Source organism: Labeo rohita, chromosome 8 (genome assembly GCF_022985175.1).
Source record: "Labeo rohita strain BAU-BD-2019 chromosome 8, IGBB_LRoh.1.0, whole genome shotgun sequence".
Taxonomy (NCBI): Eukaryota; Metazoa; Chordata; class Actinopteri; order Cypriniformes; family Cyprinidae; genus Labeo; species Labeo rohita.
This window is the reverse complement of record NC_066876.1, coordinates 12,983,801-13,006,809: the sequence shown is the minus strand read 5'-3', so window position 1 is coordinate 13,006,809 and position 23,009 is coordinate 12,983,801. Positions and strand designations below refer to the sequence as shown.

At 38.1% G+C, this 23,009-nt stretch overlaps 1 protein-coding gene across 6 annotated transcripts in view; it reads left to right on the top strand.

Moving 5' to 3' along the window:
* Positions 1-20,790, top strand: part of ep400 (E1A binding protein p400) — a 41,658-nt gene extending 20,868 nt beyond the window's left edge. For 3 of the 6 annotated variants that reach the window (XM_051118016.1, XM_051118012.1, XM_051118011.1), the window contains 31 exons: positions 1,204-1,404; positions 2,266-2,427; positions 2,563-2,709; positions 3,733-3,818; positions 3,904-4,202; positions 4,288-4,490; positions 5,350-5,519; positions 5,764-5,960; positions 6,415-6,526; positions 6,681-6,974; positions 7,200-7,274; positions 7,364-7,498; positions 7,593-7,637; positions 8,245-8,395; positions 8,489-8,724; positions 8,822-8,995; positions 9,079-9,129; positions 9,199-9,335; positions 9,447-9,503; positions 9,680-9,758; positions 9,892-10,086; positions 10,304-10,349; positions 10,449-10,552; positions 11,213-11,405; positions 11,568-11,731; positions 13,801-14,010; positions 14,101-14,278; positions 16,680-16,801; positions 16,890-17,048; positions 17,207-17,260; positions 19,120-20,790. In XM_051118016.1, the coding sequence (XP_050973973.1) occupies positions 1,204-1,404; positions 2,266-2,427; positions 2,563-2,709; positions 3,733-3,818; positions 3,904-4,202; positions 4,288-4,490; positions 5,350-5,519; positions 5,764-5,960; positions 6,415-6,526; positions 6,681-6,974; positions 7,200-7,274; positions 7,364-7,498; positions 7,593-7,637; positions 8,245-8,395; positions 8,489-8,724; positions 8,822-8,995; positions 9,079-9,129; positions 9,199-9,335; positions 9,447-9,503; positions 9,680-9,758; positions 9,892-10,086; positions 10,304-10,349; positions 10,449-10,552; positions 11,213-11,405; positions 11,568-11,731; positions 13,801-14,010; positions 14,101-14,278; positions 16,680-16,801; positions 16,890-17,048; positions 17,207-17,260; positions 19,120-19,458 (4,775 nt within the window). In that variant the 3' untranslated portion in view covers positions 19,459-20,790. The remainder of the gene's footprint in view (positions 1-1,203; positions 1,405-2,265; positions 2,428-2,562; positions 2,710-3,732; positions 3,819-3,903; positions 4,203-4,287; positions 4,491-5,349; positions 5,520-5,763; positions 5,961-6,414; positions 6,527-6,680; positions 6,975-7,199; positions 7,275-7,363; positions 7,499-7,592; positions 7,638-8,244; positions 8,396-8,488; positions 8,725-8,821; positions 8,996-9,078; positions 9,130-9,198; positions 9,336-9,446; positions 9,504-9,679; positions 9,759-9,891; positions 10,087-10,303; positions 10,350-10,448; positions 10,553-11,212; positions 11,406-11,567; positions 11,732-13,800; positions 14,011-14,100; positions 14,279-16,679; positions 16,802-16,889; positions 17,049-17,206; positions 17,261-19,119) is intronic. The other 3 variants (XM_051118013.1, XM_051118015.1, XM_051118017.1) reach the window with 3 other exon arrangements.
* Positions 20,791-23,009: the final 2,219 nt, after the last annotated feature.

The following is a 23,009-nucleotide window of genomic DNA, read 5'->3' as shown; positions in this document are numbered from 1 at the left end:
TATGATATTTTTGTAGTTGCTTTTTGATGTAAACGTTGTGCTTCTTCCCTAAAATGTGCTCACAACAGTTCTTTGTGTGTGTGTGTATTTTTATTTTTTTTGGCCATTTGCACTAGTTACTAAAAAGTGACGTCTGTAAAATTTCTTTTATGTCAAAATACATGAGCCAGTCAGTTTATTGTACATTAACTACTATACGTATGCCATTCATGGGTTTATCTCCCCCAAAGGTGTAATTCAGTCTCCCAAGCACCATCAAAACAGTCAGTGTCTGTCAGTGTAGCAGGCTGAGCCAAAGGTTGTTTTCCCAGTGCGGGACAGTGGCTGACGCAATTGGGTTTCAATCCAGATGTCGAACTTATTGTAACTAATACAAAACTTTCATTTCAAATAATATGTTTCATAAATCCTTTTATAAATCTGTTTGCATGTTGCACCTTAGCAAGTAAATATTATTATAATAACATATATTTTTTAATGCTTTTATGCTGAGGGTTCACGGAAATCTCTAACCCCAGAATTTAAATTTTTGGATTTTAGTTGATATTTAAATGGAAATTGCTATGATTATTGAGTTGCTTCAATAAACAGCAATTAATTAATTAAATTAAATATTAAGAATTGTCGCTGTGAGTTTTGCATGGGCAAGCACCACTCACCACCCAACAATAATCAGTGTTTCCCCTGCCATTATATTAGGGGGGTGAGCCGCCCCCCCGGCAGCATAAATTTAATTTAATTTAATTTTCTATATATTTCTATTTCTAAGTTAGGTCTGTCACTTAATTCGAATTGCGATATGAACTAATGTCTGTTAATATTTAAACGTAAAAAGACGGTTTAGATATGAATCCTGCATGTTCAGTGGCTCTGTATGTATGAATGGTGGAAACATGGCACCCCTGCTCCATCCATCCCCCTCCCCTCACCCCATCAAAGCTGTGAACCTAGGGGAAACACTGAATAATCAATATTTTGTAATGCATTGTAATTTTTTATGTCCTAAATAAACTTTTATTTAGAGCACTGGTTCTCAATTCCAGCGTACCACCGCACTGCATATTTTGCATGTCTCTCTGTGGTGATATGCAAAGACTGGAATTCAGAGCCACTGATTTAGAGGATTAAAAAAATTGATCCTCCAACCCCATAGCACTCGCCCTGATTGGTCCATTCAGACTGTTAACTCCTCTTCCTCTTTAGCCTCCGCAATCAGCAGCTCATCAGGATCGCTTTTAACAGGAGCCACCCCTAACCCCCCTTCTACCCCTCTGGCTGTGGGTGTGACAGGGGTCACCACTATGCCTGCTGTGGCCCCCCATGCCCCTGCCGCCCACCCCCTCCAGCCCAGTTTGGTACCCCAGAGGCTGGTGCTCAGCTCCCAGGCCCAGGCACGCTTGCCTAGTAAGTGGCCTCATCATAACCCAATGCAGATCGGCCTTCTCCTTTGCGCCCTCTCCCTCGTGCACCTGTTTCCTTCTTATCAAGCCCCCAAGCACAGCAGTAAACGACCTCAGTGAAGATCAGAGACTACGGTACGGCTCTGCTGAAGTGGGCTAACATGCATACAGAGTTGCACCAAAGAAACTAATGGTGATATTTAACTCAAATTCAGCCAAATAAAGCTGGAGTATTTCCAGTCTGATTTGAAGTGCAGAAAATCTTCAGCAGATGACCTATGGTGGTTTCTCTCCTCACCCTTTGTAAACAAGCATGAGCCCTCCAGATCTCTCTCCAGACTGCACCTGCTACCTCCAGTTTATTCACGTCTTCTGATTTATTCCCTTTCTTTTCTTTTTTCCTTCTGCATTTTAATGACTAATCTCTTTGTTTTTCGTGCAGTGCAGCTGAAGGATGATCCAGACGCTTTCTAATGTGGTTTTGCCTCCCTATCTTTTCAGTGCAGCTTTTCTTCAGAGCCGTTTATTTTGTTGTCGTCCTGTGGGTGTAAAGAGCGTCAAGCTTGTGGGCGCTACTCCCCATGTCACATGTAACTGCTGTTACATGGAAAACCTTTTAAACAAGATTTTCTCCCACTTTGTTTTGCTCTGCTGAACGAATCCGTTTGGTGTCAGTTTGTTTCAGGTTATTTTTTTTTTTTTTTTTTTGAGGAAAAAGTGTCATTCTTCCTGTTTAACACACCGTGGTTGTGCATGTCCCTTTCCGTGCTCACCCCGAAACTAACTATAATGTTTTTTCTTTCTCAGAGATAAATTGTCAAGCACTTCGTCCTGTCATTTAACATTAGTTGTTTTATTACTGAAGGTGGAGATGTGGTGAAGGTGGCTCAGTTGGTCGGGCAGAGTCGTATCGCCCAGCCAGAAACCCCTGTGACCCTCCAGTTCCAGGGCAACAAGTTTACCTTGTCTCCGAGTCAGCTGCGGCAGCTCACCACCGGCCAGCCCCTGCAGCTCCAAGGTACACTCGGTAATGTCCAGCCCATATTCATCCTCTTTCTGTCTCATTTCACTTCCATATCCAGTCAGGTGTTTTTATGTGTGTTCAGTAAATCCTCATTACATGGCTTAATGTGATGCTCATACGTTTATGTGTCTGCTTTAGGAAACATCTTGCAGATTGTGTCTGCCCCCGGACAGCCTCTTCTCAGGCCACAGGGGCCGCCCATGGTGATGCCTACCGTACCTCAGGCTGTGCCTGTTCAGAACTCCTCAGGCACGCCACCTCCTGCCACCTCCACACTGCCGCAAGGTAAAACACTGCTCTGTCCTGAAGCTGATTGTTAAATGAGTGGGCCTCAACCTTAATTTTCAAAGGACCCCATGTAGGCAAAGATATTTCTGCTACAGTGCCTTGCGGAAGTTTTCATACTCCTTCATTTTTCCACGTTGCTGCCTTATGTTAAACTGGTTTAAATTACTTTTTCCCACATAATCCTACACTCCATACACCATAATGGCAAAGCAAGAAACATGTTTTTAGCATCTTTGAAAATTTATTAAAAATAAAAAACATAAATTATTCCATTGCATAAGTATTCATACCCTTATCTGGGACACTTGAAATTTAGCTCGGAGCATTCATATTGCATGTAGATGTTACTACACTGAAATTAACCTGTTGCAAAAAGGCTTGAGGCTGCAAAGGTGCTTCAGCTAAGTACTGACTTAAGGGTATGAATACTTATGCAGTGTAAATTAATGAAGTTGTGACAGTTCTGTTTTTGCTTTGTTGTTATGGTGCATGGAGTGTAGGTTCATGTGGGGAAAAAAGTAATTGAAAACAGTTTAACATAAGACAGCAACATAAAACGTGGGGAAAAATGAATTCTTTTGCAAGGCATTGTACTTGCTGTACCAGTATCTGCTTGTTTCAACAACGGTATGTTTTCCTTTAATCTAAATGACAGTTTTCGAGGGAACACAGTAAAATAAGAAATATTATGTCAGTCAACTTGTATTTTTTCCACTTTGGCTATATTTAAGTTTTGAAGCCTATTTAGTTCCCCTAGTGGTTCCCGGCCCACTGGTTAAGAATCACTAACCTAAGTATGTGATGTTCTACTTTATTTTATCCAAAAATAAAAATTTACCCCATGATTTACTCACCCTCAAGCTATCCTAGGTGTTTATGACTTTTTTCTTTCAGACGAATGCAAAGAAAAGAAGAAGAAAGTCATATACACCTAGAATGGCTTGAAGATTATTAAATCATGGGGTCCATGACTATCCCTTTAAACTTAAGTTTCTGTGTTTCTGCCTGTTTCCATTAAAGCAACCAACATGGCTAACACTGCAGTCACTCCAGCTACCACAGACATGGAAACAAATGCTAAACATTCAACAAATGCCACAACACAGGTGATTTTGAAAGTCGTTAAAGGAATAGATGAAACAGTTTCCATTAAACAGTTGTGAACTCTAAAGACTGTCTTTGTCTATTTAGGAGTCAAGCGAGGAAAGAAACAGGCAGCTGAAAGAGCGTCTTGCCAGTTTATTTTATGCCAACGAGCGGCGATCCTCACGCTCTGTGATGTACGGTTCTGATCTGCTCAAGACCTGCTCCGTTTATGATGGGCGCCCTCCACCGGCCTTCCCCGCACCCCAGCACTCACGCTGGTCCTGGGTTGGCAGAGACAGCTGTATTAGGGCTCAGCAGACATGTGTGTCCACAGTGGCCCCACTCCGCTCAGCGATTCTCTCTAACAAAGAGCAGGAGGCAGCAGCAGGCACCTTGTTGAAGAGGTCTGGATTTGACAACAAACTCCTTGCCATGACAGCAGTTTTGTGAGCTTTTCATGATCTAATGCTGCTTACTATTTTATTAAAGGTTCTCCTGCGTACTTCCAAATGCTGTGGCCCCTCCCCTTCAGCTGTATGCGTCCAATCCTCCACCATCTTACAGCCTAGCACAAAAATCGTTCATGCGACAGCTACAGGAAGTGGCTGCTCCGCATAACGCGGAGATCCGTAACTTAGCCTGTCCTCCGGTTGTCAGCTTCCCTGATGTACACATGTTGGAGATGGATTCAGGTGAGCACCACAACAACACCTCAGCTCTGTTACCTTCATATTTAAATTTCACATATATTACTGATATTTAGTTAAACACATTTTTGTGTGTTTCCCAATAATTTAAACTGTAATACAATATCACAATGTTACTCATTTTACTGCATTTTTAGTCAAATAAATGCAGCCTTAGCGAACATTGATTTCTTTAAAAAAAACAACAACAAAATATTACTGACCTGAAACTTTTGAACTGAAGTGTACAGTTTAGGTTAAAAGTTTACATACACCTTGAAGAATCTACAAAATGTTTACAAAAAATAGAGGGATCATACAAAACATTCAAATACATACGTTATTTTTTTTATTTAGTACTGGCCTGAATAAGATATTTCACATAAAATACATTTACAAATAGCCCACAAGAGAAAATAATAGTTGAATTTATAAAAATGGCCCCGTTCAAAAGTTTACATACACTTGATTCTTAATACTGTGTTGTTTTCTGAATGAAACACAGTTGTGTGTATTTTGTTTTGCTTTTTTTTTTTTTTTTTTTTTTTTTAAGTAATAGTTGTTCATGATTCCCTTGTTTGTCCTGAAAAGTTAAACTGATTCTGCAAGGTGTATGTAAACTTTTGACCTCAACTGTATGTATTATATTTGTCGCCTTTATAATTCATAAATATCAGTATAAAGTTTTCCCACTTACATTCCACTTCCTGTCTGAGGTGGATAATATCACAATAATAGAATGCCATTGTAAAAAAAAAAACAATAATAACATGGCAATCTGCAACTGGCTGTAAAAAGTACTAAATAAAACTGGTATAATGGTAAACATTTTGATATGTTATAATGTTCCTGTATCTGTTTGCAGGAAAACTGGAGGCGCTGTCCATCTTGCTGCAGAAGCTGAGCGCTGAGAACAGACGTGTGCTGATCTTCACCCAGATGACCAGCATGCTGGATATACTGGAGGCCTTCTTAGACCACCGTCACCTCACCTATGTACGGCTAGATGAAAGTCTGTCAATGGAGGAGAGACAGGTAAAAGACGTGGAGTAACATATTCCCTGTTGCTCTCTGTTGCCCTGGCCAGGTCCATGTCCCACTGCTGCTGTGTGGGTTTCTGGGCTGTATTTGAGGGTAGATTAACGAGCGCTCTTCCCTCCCTGTTGGATTCCATTCCAAACAGGGCCTCAAATGACGCTTACATGAATACGTAAACATCTGACCTTAGTCGTCTTGTATTGAAAACTTATCTTGTTCCTCATGTCCCGGCCACTTTCAGGAGCAGGTCAAGAGGTTTAACCGCAACAGACAGATCTTCTGCACCATCCTGACCAATCGCTGCTGCTCAGCCATGGGCCACGTGTTTGACGCAGACACCATCGTGTTTTACGACACAGACTTAAATCCCAGCATGGACATGCGCACACAGGAGTGGTGTGACAAGATTGGACGCTCCAAAGACATCCACATCTACAGGTCAGACTGATGGACGCATTTGTGACCCTGGACCACAAAACCAGTAATAAGGGTCAATTTTGAAATTGCTGAATAAATAAGCTTTCCACTGATTTTTGGTTTGTTAGGACTGAACAATATTTGGCCGAGATAAAACTATTTGAAAATCTGGGGTCTGGAGGGTGCAAAAAAAAATCAAAACATTGAGAAAATCGCCTTTAAATTGACCAAATGAAGTTCTTGGTAATGCATATTATTAATCAAAAATTAAGTTTTGATATTTTGACGGTAGGAAATTTACAAAATAACTTCATGTAACATGATCTTTACTTAACATCCTACGATAATATATTGCTACAAATATACCCATGCCACTTATGACTGGTTTTGTGGTCCAGGGTCACATTTTTGCTTGTCAGGTTTATATTGATCTTTTTTTTTTTTTTTTTTACTGACACTGTGCTCTGTCTGTCAGGTTGGAGAGCGGGAACTCGATTGAGGAGAAACTCTTAAAGAATGGCACTAAAGACCTTATACGAGAGGTGGCTGCACAGGGCATGGACTACACTCTAGCCTTTTTAACACAGGTAAACACTTTTAGAATCATGCAATCACTGTTACCTTTGACATTGAGGGAATGTTTCAAAACCTCGGTTGCGTTTCAGTAGACAGTGAGGCAGCTCACTAGGGCTTGAACAGAGCCCAGTGTTCACATTATAAATATTTGGTGGATATTCGCAGCGCACCATTCAGGATCTGTTTGAGGTGGAGGCTGGTTCTGGAGAGAAGGTGGAGGAGTTTGTGGTTCTCCACCAGGAGCCTTCCCCATCTGAATCCATCCCTCCTCACGTGGCCAGACCCTACATTCAGGCCCTGAACACCATCCGACTGGAAACCCGGTACAAAGATGAGGAGGAGGAGACGGAGGTGGACACGAAAAGTGAGAAAGTGGGAGGACAAGAAGAGATGGATGTGGAAGAAGGAGCGAGAGAGGAGGCGTCACAGTTAGAGGAGTTAGCGGCAGTCATGGAGCAGGTGAGTTAATTGGAATTTATAGGAAGTGTTACTTGAAAATGTCATTGTTCTTGTATGTGCTTTTTACACTGTGCAACCATAAACGTTTGGTTTTATTGAATAAAATTCTTTTGTAACATTCTAAATGTTTTTAGTGTCGCTATTGAACATAACAAAAATAAAAATACACATTTCTTAGAGAAAAAAAAGCATTGTTCTGACCAGAGTTTGTGATGTTTTGTCTAGCTGACTCCTATTGAGAGATACGCACTGCACTATCTGGAGTACCTGCACATCAGCGAGGATGAACAGGTTATAAAGGTATGAAACATTTTTGCATATTACAGTACATTTTGCCTGCCCTGTCAATAATACAGACTACTTAATTGTCATGTTTGTGTGAGTTGCAGGAGCGTGTAGAAGCTGCTAAGAGAGGCTGGGAGCTGCAGCAGCAACAGAAGCTTAAGGTGGAGAAAGAGGAACAAATGATCCTAGAGGATGAGGAGGATCTGTTCACCTACACCAGAGAGGACGCATACAACATGGTACAGATATATTCTGATATTTATATGCGCTTTTCACTAGGAAGTGATGTCATGTCGTTTAGATGTGATACCCTGTTTTCGGTCGTCTTTACAGGAGTATGTGTTCGAGAATGAGGATGGACAAACAGAAATAATGCCCGTAAGTTCATGACTGAATTTTGGGTGAATCTCACTAAAGCATGTCCATATCATATTTTACTCTCAAATCAAAATGCATTTATTTATTTAAAGTAGGGCTGGCAAACGATTAATTGCAATTAATCGCATACAAAATAAAGTTTGAGTTTGCCTAATATATGTGTGTGTACTGTGTGTAATTATTATGTAGCTATAAATACACACAAATTAATGTATATATTTAAGAGAAATATGTTATGTACAGAATATTTTTATTTATATATTAATATAAATTCTATAAAAATTATAATGAACACACGTAAATATTTCTTAAATATTTATATATGCATAATAATACACACAGCATACACACGTATATTAGACAAACTCAAACTTATTTTGTATGCGACTAATAAAGTTTATTTTATTTTGTTTATTTTAATTTTTTATGTTATTGCATTATGTAATAGAATACAATTAATACCATGATGTATAAAGAATTTACAACTTAAATATATATTTTTATTTACAACTTGCACATTTTTTAATCTGTTCCGATGGCAACAGTCTAAAGCCTGTGCTAAAGCCTGAATATAATTTCTAACTCTTACTGTTGCTTTTTTCTGTAGCTGTGGACTCCCCCAACTCCTCCGCAGGATGATAATGATATCTACATTGACTCTGTAATCTGCCTCATGTATGACACTGCACCTATGCCCGAATCCAAACTGCCTCCGGTCTACGTCCGCAAAGAGCGTAAGAGACACATGGATGCGTCAGGTGAGACTGCTCAAATAACACTGTCAATGTCTGAACTTACTGTGTTCAAAGCATGCTAAATTGTCTCTTTCTCTCTCTCCTCCCTCTTGTCAGCTCTGGGACGTAAGAAGAAGAAGGGCCATGGAGAGTCAGTGATTCCTCCACGCTCTCTCTTTGATAAGGCCAGTCTGCTCAAAGTGAGGCGGGAGGGTAAAGACCAGAAGAAGAACTTCTCTCTGAAGCAACAGGCTCCATTTGCCAAACCGTTGCCCTCACTGCTCAAACCAGCCATGGAGGCCGGACAGGACAACCCTGAGTGGCTTATCAGTGAGGATTGGGCACTGCTACAGGTAGTTGATCCATCACATGTCAATATCACTGCCTATGTATATTTTGTCTTAAAAGGATAAGCTGAGGTTGTAATTTTCTTTTTCCTTGTGTTCACAGGCTGTGAAACAATTACTGGAACTTCCTCTGAACCTGACCATCGTGTCTCCAGCGCACACTCCTAACTGGGACCTGGTGAGCGACGTGGTCAACTCCTGTAGCAGAATTTACCGCTCGCCGAAACAGTGCCGTAACCGCTATGAGAATGTCATCATTCCCAGAGAGGAGGGCAAGGTGAGAGATTGCACTAGTATCATGTGGCTATGAATTTCATGTAATATTTTCCTCATGACGTAATTGTACAAACTGTCCTACAGTTAATATATGAAGCTAACCCTAAGAAGAACAAGACCAAGAGCATTTACAAGGTATTAAAAAACATATTTTCAGTACATATTATCAGCTGTTTCCTTGCTAACACTTAGTTTTATGCACAGTCCAAGAATAGCCGTCCTCTGCGCACATGTCAGATCTACACACAGGACGACAATGCCACCCAGATCCAGCTATACAACAGCCGCTTTGAGCTGATGAAAATCATTGCTAGCAAGAGGAGCCCACCAATAAAACCACTGTAAGTGCAGGCAGTGCCCAACACACAAACCTCATTAAAAGCAACTCAAACATTGCATTTAGATGTCAGAATGCTTTAAGAATCTGCTTTTGTTCATGTTTTTGTTTGTAGACTGGGCATGAATCCATTCCAGAAGAATCCCAAGCATGCCTCAGTGCTGGCTGAGAGGTATTGTCTGAAGCACTGAAGTAGTCTGCTTCCAATATAGTTTGGACTGAAATTCATCATTCTAAAAAAAAAAAACAAAAACAAAAACAAAACAATATATTGTATTTTTAGTCACATTTGATATTTATTTGTGGTTACACAACATCTCGTTCATTCTTTCTTTTTGTCATTTATAGCGGGATAAGCTACGACAAGCCTCTGCCTCCTATCCAGGTCGCCTCTCAGAGAGCTGAGAGAATTGCTAAAGAGAAGAAGGTGAGATTTAGTTTATGAACCACTTAAAGATGTTTTTGCATATATACATTCATATTAAAAAAAAGTTGGGTTTTTTTTGGTGATTTTTAGTTTAAACCCTTCTCTCTTTTGCTTTGTCCTCCATCCTCTGCAGGCACTAGCCGAACAGCAGAGGGCTCAGCAGTTAGCTCAGCAACAACAGCAGCAGACTACAGGAGCCGCCCAGCCTCAGGGAGCTGCTGCCCAGCCTCAAGCACAGCCACAGGCCACTGCAACGGCCACACAGGCAGCGGGAGTACCCCAGCCCAACCAACCTGGAACAGCAGCAGTCCCCAACACCGCCGTACTGGTTAGTCGTCTTTAGCACTGCTAAATGGACAGTTCATTCTGTTATTTATTACTCACCCTCATGTCGTTTCAAACCTGTAAGGCCTTCGTTCATCTTCAGAACACACATTAACATTTTTGATGAACACAACTGACACACTCAGGGCCCAGAAAGGCAGTAAGGATATTTATAAAACAGTCCATGTGACATCAGTGTTTGTGTTTTGTTCATTCTCAAGACTGGAGGTATCAAGACTGCTGCAGTGGGCACAAGCATCCAACCAGGTATTATCACATTACACAACTTTACCTTTACTTGTTGATCCAGGTATGAGTACTGTTTTTATAAGTGCTCATCTAATATATATTTCTGTTTAAATTCAGCGACAGCTACAGTGAGTGGAAATGTGATTGTAAACACGGTGGCTGGAGTTCCTTCCGGTCAGTTCCAGGTGAACAAGCGTCCTGTCATATCTGGAGCCCTGCCTGTGAGTTTTGACCAACCTCATACAGCACACATAACTAAAACACCCCTGCCTTTTACACAGATATGTAGATTAGCAGCTGAATTGATTTGACACAGCAGTGCCTGCAGCGTGACATGCTGTGTGGAGTTCAGAAGTCTAGTCATTTTGTTGTGAAATATGACCCTGGACCACAAAACCAGTCCTAAGGGTCAATTTTTGGAAACTGAGATTTATACATCATCTGAAAGCTCAACGAATAAGCTTTTTCATTGACGTATGGTTTGTTAGGATAGAACAATATTTGGTCGAGATACAACTATTTGAAAATCTGGAATCTGAAGGTGCAAAAAACACCTTTAAAGTTGTCCTAATGAAGTTGGCAGTGCATATTGCTATTCAAAAATTAAGTACATTTACGATAGGAAATTTACAAATATCTTCATGGAACATGATCTTTACTTAATATTCTAATGATTTTTGGCATAAAAGAAAAGTCTAAAGTTTTTACCCATACAATGTATTGTTGGCCATTGCTACAAATATACCTGTGCTTATGACTACATACACACTACATACATACTTATGACTGGTTTTGTGGTCCAGGGTCACAAATCACTTTTTCAACTGATTAGACCCATTATGTCCTGTTTATGTGTGTTAAATATTTGTTTACCCAAACAGGCGGCAGGAACTGCCGCACCTCAGGCGGTTCACACTCAGCAGAGAGCAGTGCCTGCAACGGCGGCCCCAGCGGAGGTTGTTGCGATAGCGGCGGGTCAGAGCGTGAGAGCCGTTACCCCAGTGACCGCATCAGCTGTGGTGTCCTCTAATCTGACTTCGGGTCAGTCCCAAACACGCACGCTGGTGGCTCCAGGTAGACCAAATGCCATCCTTAGAGAAGCCATGTGTGTTTTGGGTTCTCTGGTGGCGAAATCGATTCAGAGAGTCATACTTCTGCATTGCTTTTCATTTAATCATATATAGCTGGACTGTGTGCCGCCGTTGTATTCTGAAGCCTGTTTTTTTGCTTCTCTAGCTCCCGGTATGCAGTTGTCTCAGGGTAAATCACTCACGTCAACTCAAATCCAATTTCAATTCCGACAGCAACACATACAGCAGCAGCAACAACAGCAACAACAACAGCAACAGCAACAACCACAAGCTGCATCGCCACAGATCAAAGCAGTAAAACCACAGCAGGTACACACACTCATAGTATAGAGATGCCATATTTGTTTTGCTTTTGCTGGCCTATGAGGTTTTAATATTAACTGTCTGGTCTTTACAACTTTCTCTTTGGAGTGAAAATAATAAAGAAATTATTTGATATTCATTGTGATAATTATCAGTATAAACTAGGGATGTTCATTTCGGTTATGTTTTCTAACCGACAGCTGAGGCCCGTTAACCGATTATTAACCGTTAACCGACAAGATTATTTTAAATTAGAATTTAATTATTTTTTCATTACCATTAGGCTTTCCGTTATCATAATAAAATACAGTCAGCCAAACATTTGGAAAAATCACACTGCTTAATTATCACCGTACTGCCGTGATGTTATGCCAGACAATTTGTTTTATGTGGATATTGGAATGCGAGTACAAAGTACAAAACCAGGTTTACACAATAAATAATATTTTGGCATTCAAGTACATCTTGAATACGGAAACATTTGGATTTGTGTCATAGAGAGACCCAGTGTTAGTTTCAGTTTCGCTTTAGCCTAAACGAATTTGTTTTGGCTTGTCCTTTATATAGCCTAGCTTCTTATATTTTTCATTCTTGTTCTTTTCTGAATACTGTTAAATTGAAAGGATTTTTTGTGGAGTGAGGGGAACTAAAATAGTCTAGCTTATGTTTATAGTGTTTGTAAACATTTCGCGTAGACATCAGGTCTGTTTCTGAATGTAATAAAATGCGACTTATAGGCCTACGCGATTTATCTTTTTTCTCTCTCGAAAATGCAGTTTCATTTTATTTTAACTATCCAGCAAACATTTTAAAATATTTGATAAATTACTGAAATATAAATAAATAAATAACCTTTTAAACCATTCAACTGGTTAAAATGAGCATCCCTAATATAGACTGATATAAAAAAACATTGTGATCTTTTTTTTTGGATAGACATATAGACAGATAGAATTATAAATATTAAAGCATGTATTATAGTGTAGTACCATGTTATCGGCCATGTTATAATATTGGTATCGACCATCATAATTTTTTTTTTTTTTTTTTTTTTTTTGTCTACCACTAGTTAACAGTTAATGTATTTTGACACAAATGAATTAGTGCTGTGCAACAGTTAATCATGATTAATCACATCCAAAATAAGTTTTTGTTTACGTAATATGCGTGCTGTGTATATTTATTATGTAAATACACACAAACAGTATATATTTTGAAAATATTTACATGTATTTACATGGATAATATTTTATTGGTATAATTAAAGTTATATAAATGTATTATATATATATATATATATATATATATAAACATATTTTTCTTAAATATATCTATGCATTTGTGTGTATTTATACATGCATAATAAATATACACAGTACACACACATATTACGTAAACAAAAACTTATTTTTGGATGCGATTAATCATTGCACAGCACTAAAATGAATACTTTGATTGGCCAAAAATTGAAAAACAGTATTAATGTTAATATTAATATTATATTAAAATAATTGCTTTATAATTTACTTCTGATGGTAAAGTCGCATTTTCAGCAGCCTTTACTTCTGTGGATTGAGAAAACGCTGTCACATCATCATATTGTAGTACTAGAGACCGATTATTAGCAAAAGTGACTTTGGTTATGTTACTTTATGAAGTGTGAAAATCATGATTAAAATCTTTTTAATAAAAAACACTTTCATTTTAATTTGAAACGTGGCCAAAAACAAAAAAGAGCTTTCTCAGTGAAGCCATTAGTCTGTTGTTCTTTAGAGAGATAGAGGCTATTTCATGCATGAGGGCTTGGCATAAATCCTTAGACAGGAGGATGGATGAAACCTCTGTCTGAGGTGGTGTTGTTGTTGTCAGAATTGCTTGATCGTACGTTTAATGAGCAGTGACCTACGAGTCAATCACACCTACAGAAAACATCCAATTAAACCACCATAATCCTAATAAACTCACTGCTTCAGTGCAGAAAGTTGATGTAGCTCTGAGGGAGTTTGAAGATATAGTGATTAATAGTCAATTGTAAATACCTGCTAATCTCTCTGTTCTGCACTCATTCTCTCCAGGAGCTGTTGAAGAAGCAGAAGCTGATGGCCCAGCAGCAGGTTGCGGTAGCTGCAGCTCAAAGTCAGCAGGCTGCATCTGCTCAACAGCCGCAGCAGGTTCATGCCACACCAGCGGCTACGTCCAACCCTCAGATAGCGGCCGTCACTACGCCCAGACCAGGAGCTGTGCTTACTGGAACTACCGTCACCAACTTACAGGTGGCCAGACTGGTAAGCACATACGTGTACACCCAGTCTAACCCTTTCACATGCACTTGAATGCACTTGAATGCACATTAATATATATGTCTTTTCACTCAGACACGTCTCCCAGCCCCAGGAACCATTCAGGCTCCGTCAGGTCCAGCTGCTCAGGTGACTCTGACCAAACCACCTCCTGTCGTCTCAGTTCCTGCCGTGGTCTCCTCCGCCGGAGTCACAACCCTTCCCGTCACTGTGGCCGGCATTAGCGTCGCCATCGGTCAAGCGCAGAAAGCAGGTACAGACTTTCTCTGAAATAAGAGGAGAATGATATAGTGTGCAAGCGTTAATTAGCAGAAGGCGATCAATTGTGCTCAGTGTGAAATGGCCTTAAACTAAATAGAAATGATCAAAACATAAAAAAAAAAAAAACTATTAAAACAGCTGAATTAAAAAGGTCATTGAGAAGTTTATCTCAAAATTCTGGCTTTTTATTGCAGTTCACATATCAGTCTTTTTCACCTCAAAATTTGACTTTATCATTTATCAATTATTGAGTTTGAGTTGATTATTTTACATTTGTAAGAGAAAAAGAATTGTGAGATACAGATTCGCAATTGCAAGAAAAAAAGTCAGAATTGCAAGATACAAATTCACAATTGCTAGAAAAAGTCAGAATTGTGACTTCATATCTCGCAATTCTGACTTTATAACTCGCAGTTGTGAGTTTATCTCACAATTCTGAGAAAAAGTCAGAATTGCAAGATATAACAGGGTTTGGAAAAGTATGGAATTTGATTTAAGTATTTTCCAGTTCTGGAAAAGTATGAAAAAAGAAAGCAGATTATGGAAAAATATTTGTATTTCCAGACTTATGCCCCTATTTAGTTTTTGTTTGTTTGTTTCGTTTTGTTTTTAATGGAAAATTAAGAATTTAATGAAAATAAATTTATTGTACAAGAAGTGAGGTTTAATGGCAGCTGTTTAGTAATTATTTAGTGATTGTCAGATATGGCTGAATGAATTCAAGGTGCACTTTTTCATTATGCAAAAAGCAGGTTATAAGCATTTTGGGTTTTCTCACTATATTCTTAGCACCGTATTACATAGCCTTAAGGACCTTTGCAAAAATAAAATATAAAATATATATATAAAATAAAAAAAATATACAAATTTTTATGTGCGCACAAGAAACCATTAAACTTGGCATGTAGGACAATGCACACTGATCCACCTATTGTGCCATCAGCCCATTTCACATTGTGGTCCCTTGGCCGCCACAGAGAAGGCCTTGAAAATGGCATATTGCCCTAATGAAAGCCAAATTTTAACCACTTTTTTTTTTTTTTTTTTTTTTAATAGACCCTTGAACTTGGCAAATTGTATGCCATCAGCCCATTTCATATCATGGTTTCTAGGCTGCCACAGAGGATGTGTTAAATTGAACAACTCTCGTTTTATTCATAGTAAGATGGCCGTGATGCACAAAGGAAATAGGTTATGTAAAACTAGAAATTGTAATGTGCAAGCATGCATAAAATTCCCTTGTGCACATAAATAGTGTCTTGAGGGCAAAAAGAAGGTTCTTGTGTGGATGTAAAAGTTGTGTTCTTTTTTTTTTTTTAGGGGCTCTGTATGTTGTCACTTTGAGAAAATCAATGAAAAAAAAACTGAGAAAATAAAAATATTTACACATGACTGTACTATATACCAAATCTAAAAATCTACTAAGGGGTTTGGAAATTTGAGTCTGGAAAAGTATGGAATTTTAAAATGGAAAATGTGTAGGAACCCTGAAATAAACTCGCAGTTTGTATCTCAATTCTGAGAAAAAAAATTCATAATTGCGAGAAAAGAGTCAGAATTGCGAGTTTATATCTCTTGCAACTGTGAGTTTACCCTTGCAATTCTGACTTTTTAACTCACAACTGCAAGTTTGTTTCTCAATTCTAAGAAAAGGTCAGAATTGTGAGATACGAATTTGCAGTTGTGAGGGGAAAAAAGTCAGAATTGACGCTATATCTCGCAGTTCTGACTTTATTTCTCACAATGGTGAGTTCATAGAATTGTGTGATTAAAAAGGCACAATAACTTTCTTTTATTTAAGAAAGCACATAACGGGCTTCCATACAAAAGCACATAAAATTGACTAAAGCTTAAATGAAATGAAAGCTGGAAACAAAAATAAAAGCTACTTCAAAATATGAATTAATAATATAATAGTATGTACTGATGACTAGACTAGTCGTGGCATCATAAGTGCTTATTTTATACCAAATATTCCATATATTTGGAATTTGGTAAATGTCAAGTAGGGCTGTATGATATCTATTGAAATAAAATAATTTATCAAAATAGAGTCAGTGTTGTGATATTGCTTTCTGTGATTATCAAATCGCCCGGTTTCAAATGTGGCATTTTTGTGTGTCTAATTGGTCAAAAATAGTGGGCATTTGGCCTATTAATTTGTAAGAGATTAGATATTTCAGTAACTTATTGTAAAGCAACACAAACCTAATCAGTTATCAGACAGAGGCTTACAGAAACTGTAATGACTGGTGCAAAACTTAGTGCACTGTTTATGAGCATCAATCTAGCAGTGGAGATGCTTGCTTTCTTTAGTCGCCCACATCATCTCCGTGTCAGTAACAACCTTTTAGGGGCTCCTACTGTACACTAAAGCGTGTGTGTTTGTGCAGGTGGTCAAGTGGTGACCCACCCGTTCCAGGTTCAGCAGCTGTTCAGACAAAAGCAGGTGGCTGCGCAAGCGGTCCAGAAAGCAGCACAGCCACAGCAAACACAAGCCGCTGTACAGCAAAAGGTACCAATCAGCCAATGTGATTTATTTTTTTAATGAAGCTTTGTTCGTGTAGATGTGCTTTCAGTGTCTCTCCTGTCTCTTTGTTTAGCTGGCCACTCAGCAGGCCGCACAGACCACAGCCCAACAGCAGCAGAAAGTGACATACGCCACTGCCGCCACCACTCAACTTCAGCCCGGCATTAAGACCCAGTTCTTCACCACCTCCATCGCACAACCACAGAAACCTGCTACAACACAGCAGATACAGGTACGAAGTTAGGCTTTCACAGCCAGAACCTCTCTAGCACCCGCACAAGTGCAAAGCCTGTGGTGTGAGTATTTTGATGTGCAGTGCCATGTAGTGCTTTATGTGTGTGGTATTAGTGCCCAGCTTGGCTTTGTAGTGATTTTCACTTCTGCTTGTAGGTCACTAAGATCCCTCAAATAGTTCAGCAACAGATAGTGTCCTCACCTCAACAAGTAAGTGTTTTAGTGTTTGATTGCTTATATTGATTTGGTGCCTTTTTTTAAAGTGAACATGAAGTCAAAAGTGACCTTGTTTACTTTCTTCGTGTTTGTTCCTGATTTCGTTCCACCTCTGAAATGCCTTTTTTGCTGATTTGTGTTTTTTTGTTTGTTTGTTGTTGTTTTTTTATTGTACAATATTAACATGTACTGCTGTTCAAATGTTTGGGGTCACTGAGACATTTACACTTTTATTTGGCAAGGATCCATTAAACTGAACAAAAGTTACAGTAAGGACATTCATAATAATATGAAAGATTTCTGTTTCAAAGATTTCTATCAGTTTCCACAAAAATATCAAGCAGCACAACTGTTTTAAACAGTAATAATAAGAAGAAATGTGTCTTGAGCAGCAAATCAGCATGTTAGAATGATTTCTAAAGGATCATGTGACACTGAAATAGTAATGATGCTGAAAATTCGATAATAAATGACATTTTGAAATGTATTCAAATAGAAAACAGTTATTTTAAATAATAATAATATTTGTAATATTTGTTTGAATAATGTAATATCTCACAGTATTACTGTTTCTCCTGTATTTTTGTACAGTATAATATAGCCTTGGTGAGCATAAGAGACTTATTTCAAAAACAAAAGTGTATATATATAATTTTATTTTTCTGCTCATCAAGGCTTATCATCAATGTTGGAAACAGTTGTGCTGCTTAATGATTATTATTATTATTATTATTATATTTATTTATTTTATTTTATTTTATTTTTTTGGAAACTGTGATACTTTTTTCAGGATTCTTTGATGAATAAAACATTAAAAAACAGCATTTATTTAAAATAGAAATCTTTTGTAACAGTATACACTACTGTTCAAAGTTTGAGGGCGGTCATTTATTTTTTTTTAAAGGAATGAATTAATACTTAGCAAGGATATGTTAAATTGCTAAAAAATGATAGCAAAGAATTAAATTGTTATATATATATATATATATATATATATATATATATATAAAAAATATATATATATATATATATATATATATATATATATATTGAATAAATGCTGTTTGTTTATCAAAGAATCCTGAAAAAGTATCACTGGTTCCAAAAAAAATATTAAGCAGCACAACTGTTTCCGAATTTGATAATAAATCAGCATAGTATAATGATTTGTGAAGGATCATTTGACTTTTACTGGAGTAACGGCTGATGAAAATTCAGCTTTGCATCATCAGAATAAATTATATTTCAAAGTATATTGTAATAGAAAACTGGTATTTTAAATTGCAGTAATATTTTTCTGTATTTTTAATCAAATAAATGGAACTTTGATAAGCATGAGAGACTTACAAAAAAAAAAAAACATTAAAAATCTTACTGATCCCAAACAACATATATGGGTCAGTTTTTTTTTTAAATTGATTTATACGTTATCTGAAAGCTGATAAGCTTTCCATTGATGTATGGTTTATTACAATAGGACAGTATTTGGCTGAAATACAACTGTTTGAAAATCTGGAATCTGAGGGTGCAAAAAAATCAAGATATTGAGAAAATCGCCTTTAAAGTTGATCAAATGAAGTTCTTAGCAATGCATATTACTAATCAAAAAATTAAGTTTTTATATAGGAAATTTACAAAACATCTTTATGGGACATAATCTTTACTTAGTATTCTAATACTTTTTGGCGTAAAAAAAAAATCCATATTACATTTAAAATGTTGTCCCAGTTGTGTCAGAGTCTACTTTTTTTGGTTGTTTTTTAATTATTATTTTCATGCGTTTCTTGTTCTCTGATGCCTCTGAGATATTCTAACTCCTGATTCTGACAACTGAATTAATTTTGTGTGTGCAGATCCAGGCTCAGCCTCAGACCGTGGCCCTAACGCAGGCAGCACCCGCAGCGGGTTCGGCACAGACCCAAGTCCAGGTCATCCCCGCAGGCGCCGCGCAGGTGGTGCAACAAAAGCTCCTCCAGCAGCAAGTTGTTACAGCAACAGCCGCCTCCCCTCAAATCCAGACCCCACCGCCACACAGCCCTGCCCAGCAGCAGAGCGCCGCTGCCACCACCGCCTCCGAGTCTCCAGCGCAGCAGGCCGCCGCCACCCCGCAGCCCCAGCAGGGCAAAGGAAACACCCGCACCGGAGCCGCCATGCGCTCCAAAACCCCCGCCAAACCCAGCGGTGGCAGCTAAAGAAACACAGAATGGGGAAAAAGTACTTGGGCACAACATAGGGCTGAGTTGGGGGGTTTTCTTCATTTGTTTTGGAAAGACTGACACTTTGTAATACTCATCGTTGACTGTCTGGATTGAGCTTTTTACAATTTGAAGTAACACTCATAAGCTAACCACGTCTCATGCTAATCAAACATCACTCTGCCAACGGCCCTCACTTGTATGGCCAATCCGTTTTGGGTTTTGTTTTTTTTTTGTTTTTTTTTTACAGCTTATTAACTGAGGATCCTTCCTCAGGACTGGCATGATGGCTCGTTTTCATTTTGAACTCTTTACCGAGCCACCAAATGCTCGCTGTTTTTTTTTTTTTTTTTTTTACCATGCTACGTGCTCTGTTTATACAGTGTTTAACGTCATCACATCCTTAAGGTTATGGATCAAGTGCTTTTGGATCACAGCCAACGCTTCATAACTACTTCACTTCAACGCTTCATTTGGATGTGCCAGAAACTCTTTGGCAGATCGTTTCAACATTATTCATAATGGTCAATCAGTCGAATTATATGTGTCCCCCCCCAATGTTTTTTAGTAGGTGTGTTGTTGTTGTCACTTTGCTGTTTGTGTCAGTAAATATCCCTTTATTTAAGCATTTAATAATGATAATCAAGATTAGCAAGCCTCGGCGAACCAAACTCATCCTTTCAGGATGAAATGGCAAACTACCATTAGGTTGATATGTGACCCGTTCAGATATGGAAGAATTGGATAGCTTGTATCATGAAACCCCCCCCTAAAACAAATTCTTGTCACCATGTGCACAAGTTCAGCTGCATGGATGGATACCATCTGAAAATTGTCTAGTGACGTGTGCTTGTGTGTGAAATGTTTGTGTTAAGTGGTACAATTCAGACAACAAATTGATAGAAAAACTATCCTGCGCTGTAGCCATTTCATGGTAGCGGCAGCTGTGGAAAGTATCAGCCTCCCAACTTCGATTTGGAAGAAATGAATATCGGCGAAAACACATCTGTGAAATATTTTCGTTTTTTTTAATGCGTAGTTATGAACAATGTCACCATTAGTCAGATCTCAGCTTGGCCGCCAGTGTGTTTACGTTGGCCCGCTATCAGTAACAAACGGACTTAAATCAAGACTTTCCCTCTGTGTATCTAAATCATATAACGTCGGGGCTTTCGGTCATAAATACGTCTTTTTGTATTGATGTTGGGTCAGGAACACATGTAAATAACTTGGGAGGGGGGACGACGGCATTTGTATTTGTAAAGTAGTTGTGTATTCATTGAATTTTTTTTCAGCCTACTTGTATAAAGTGTTATGTTTTTACACATGTCTGGCTTACGCCGTGTCTTTGTCATTTGTCTGGATGGGTATTTGTATTTTACTCAATAAGCTGTCTTAGGTTTCGGATTACATTAAGTCAGCGGTTCTGCCTGGAGTCTATAGATATGCATTCTTGTACGTCTGTGTGTGGACTTGCTGAGTGCGGCGTACGTGTCAGCACACTGGCCAATAGGGATTTCAGCAAGATAACGCATTGAATCTTGCTTGCTCAATGCAAAAACCTGCAATGCAAAAAACCTGCTGATTGTAGCCACAATCAATGCTAATTTTTCCTGTTTAAGAAACTCACGAGTGAAGGAGTATTTGGTACTGCAAGGTGAAGTTTGCACAAGTCTTGTTTTGACTAGTGTTCATATCTTGGGTAATCCATAGGGGGGCGCTCTTTCATTTTCAGTTTTTGTGAGCATAGCTGCTTTATTGCAGATTGGAACAAACTGGTGTTTGCAAACTGAATATCACTATTAGTTTTGCTTCTACTTATGGGTAGGGATTTGAACAAGACTTTAATTTAACTACTCCAGCGCAGTTTGTTCTACACTGGCATCCGCATGGGAATGCAGTTGAATCGTGAAAGCAACTTTTGCAATGGAGAGCGCAATGAGAAGTTCTTCTGAAAACATGAACTTATAGTGTGAATTACTGTACTGTTGAAATGATTTTATAATTTTACCTGTGTATTATTTAAAAAAAAAAGTCTGTAAGTGTACAAAACAATCACCCTTGCAATACTATTATAGTATTTATTTGTGTAGAATATTTATAGTACTATTTCACCCAAAAAATCAAAATATCATCTGTGTCTGCATGTGTGGTCACGTTAGCAAAAAAAAAAGTCTATTGTCAGTCGTCATGCACAGGTCACCTCTTGCAATTAAGTCACTTTAAACCAGTCAGCTTTCTGTTCGTCAATGTGGCAAATTCATGTGGAAAAACTTTCACCCTCAAGGTGCGGTCATTTACAGTTGGTATGTAATTATTGTAATTATTTGTAATTATTGTTCTTGTTATTTGTAATTTTTATATATATATATATATATATATATATATATATATATATATATACACACACACACTTAGGGGGGTGACTCGGGAAAGGTTCTCAAGCCAGAATTTTTTTTTTTTGTTTAGTTTTTTCAGATTTGTGAGATTCTAAAAATGGCAATTCTGACTTTTGCTTGCAAATGCACGTTGTATCTCACAATTCTGACATTTTTCTTGCAATTGCGAGTTTGTATCTTGCAATTCTGACTTTTATCTCGCAAATGTGAGTTTGATTCTTGCAATTTTTACTTTTTTCTTGCAGTTGTGAGTTTGTGTATCGCAGTTCTGACTTATTTTCTCAGAATGCGAGTTTGTCACAATTCTGACTTTTTACTTGCAAATGCCAGTTTGTATCTAGCAATTCTGACTTTTTTCTCACAATTGCAAGGTTATATCTTTAAATTTTGACCTTCTCGCAAAAGCAAGTTTGTATCTTGCAATTCTGACTTTTTCTCACAATTACAGGTTTATATCTCGCTATTCTGACTTTTCTCACAATTGCGAGTTTATATCTTGCAATTCAGACTTTCTCACAATTACGAGTTTAAATCTCACAATTCTGTCTGTTTTCCTCAACTGTGTTTATATCTCACAATTCAGACTTTCTTACAATTACAAGTTTAAATCTCGCAATTCTGACATTTTCTCAAATGTGAGTTTATCGCGCGAATTCTGATTTTTCTTCTCGCAATTGCGAGTTTGTCACAATTCTGACTTTTTACTAGCAAATGCGAGTTTGTATCTAGCAATTATGACTCTTTTTCTCACAATTGCAAGTTTTTATCTTTCAATTTTGACTTTTCTCGCAGTTGTGAGTTTGTATCGCAATTTTGACATTTTTCTCACAAGTTGTTTGTCTCGAAATTCTGACTTTTTTCTAGCAGTTCTAAGATAAACTCGCAATTGCGAGGGGAGAAAACACAATGTTCTCAGAATTGTGAGTTTGTATCTCACAATTCTGACTTAAAAACTCACAATTGTGTATATAAAGTCAGAATTGCATGATATAAACACAATTCTGAGAAAGAAGTCTCAATTGTGAGATATGAACTCGCAATTCTGAAAAAAAGTTTTTTCACGCAAAACTGTCTTTATAACTCGCAATTGTTCTCGTGACAATTCTGGGGGGAAAATGTCAGAATTGGGTCTGTGTGAACTCAATTCCG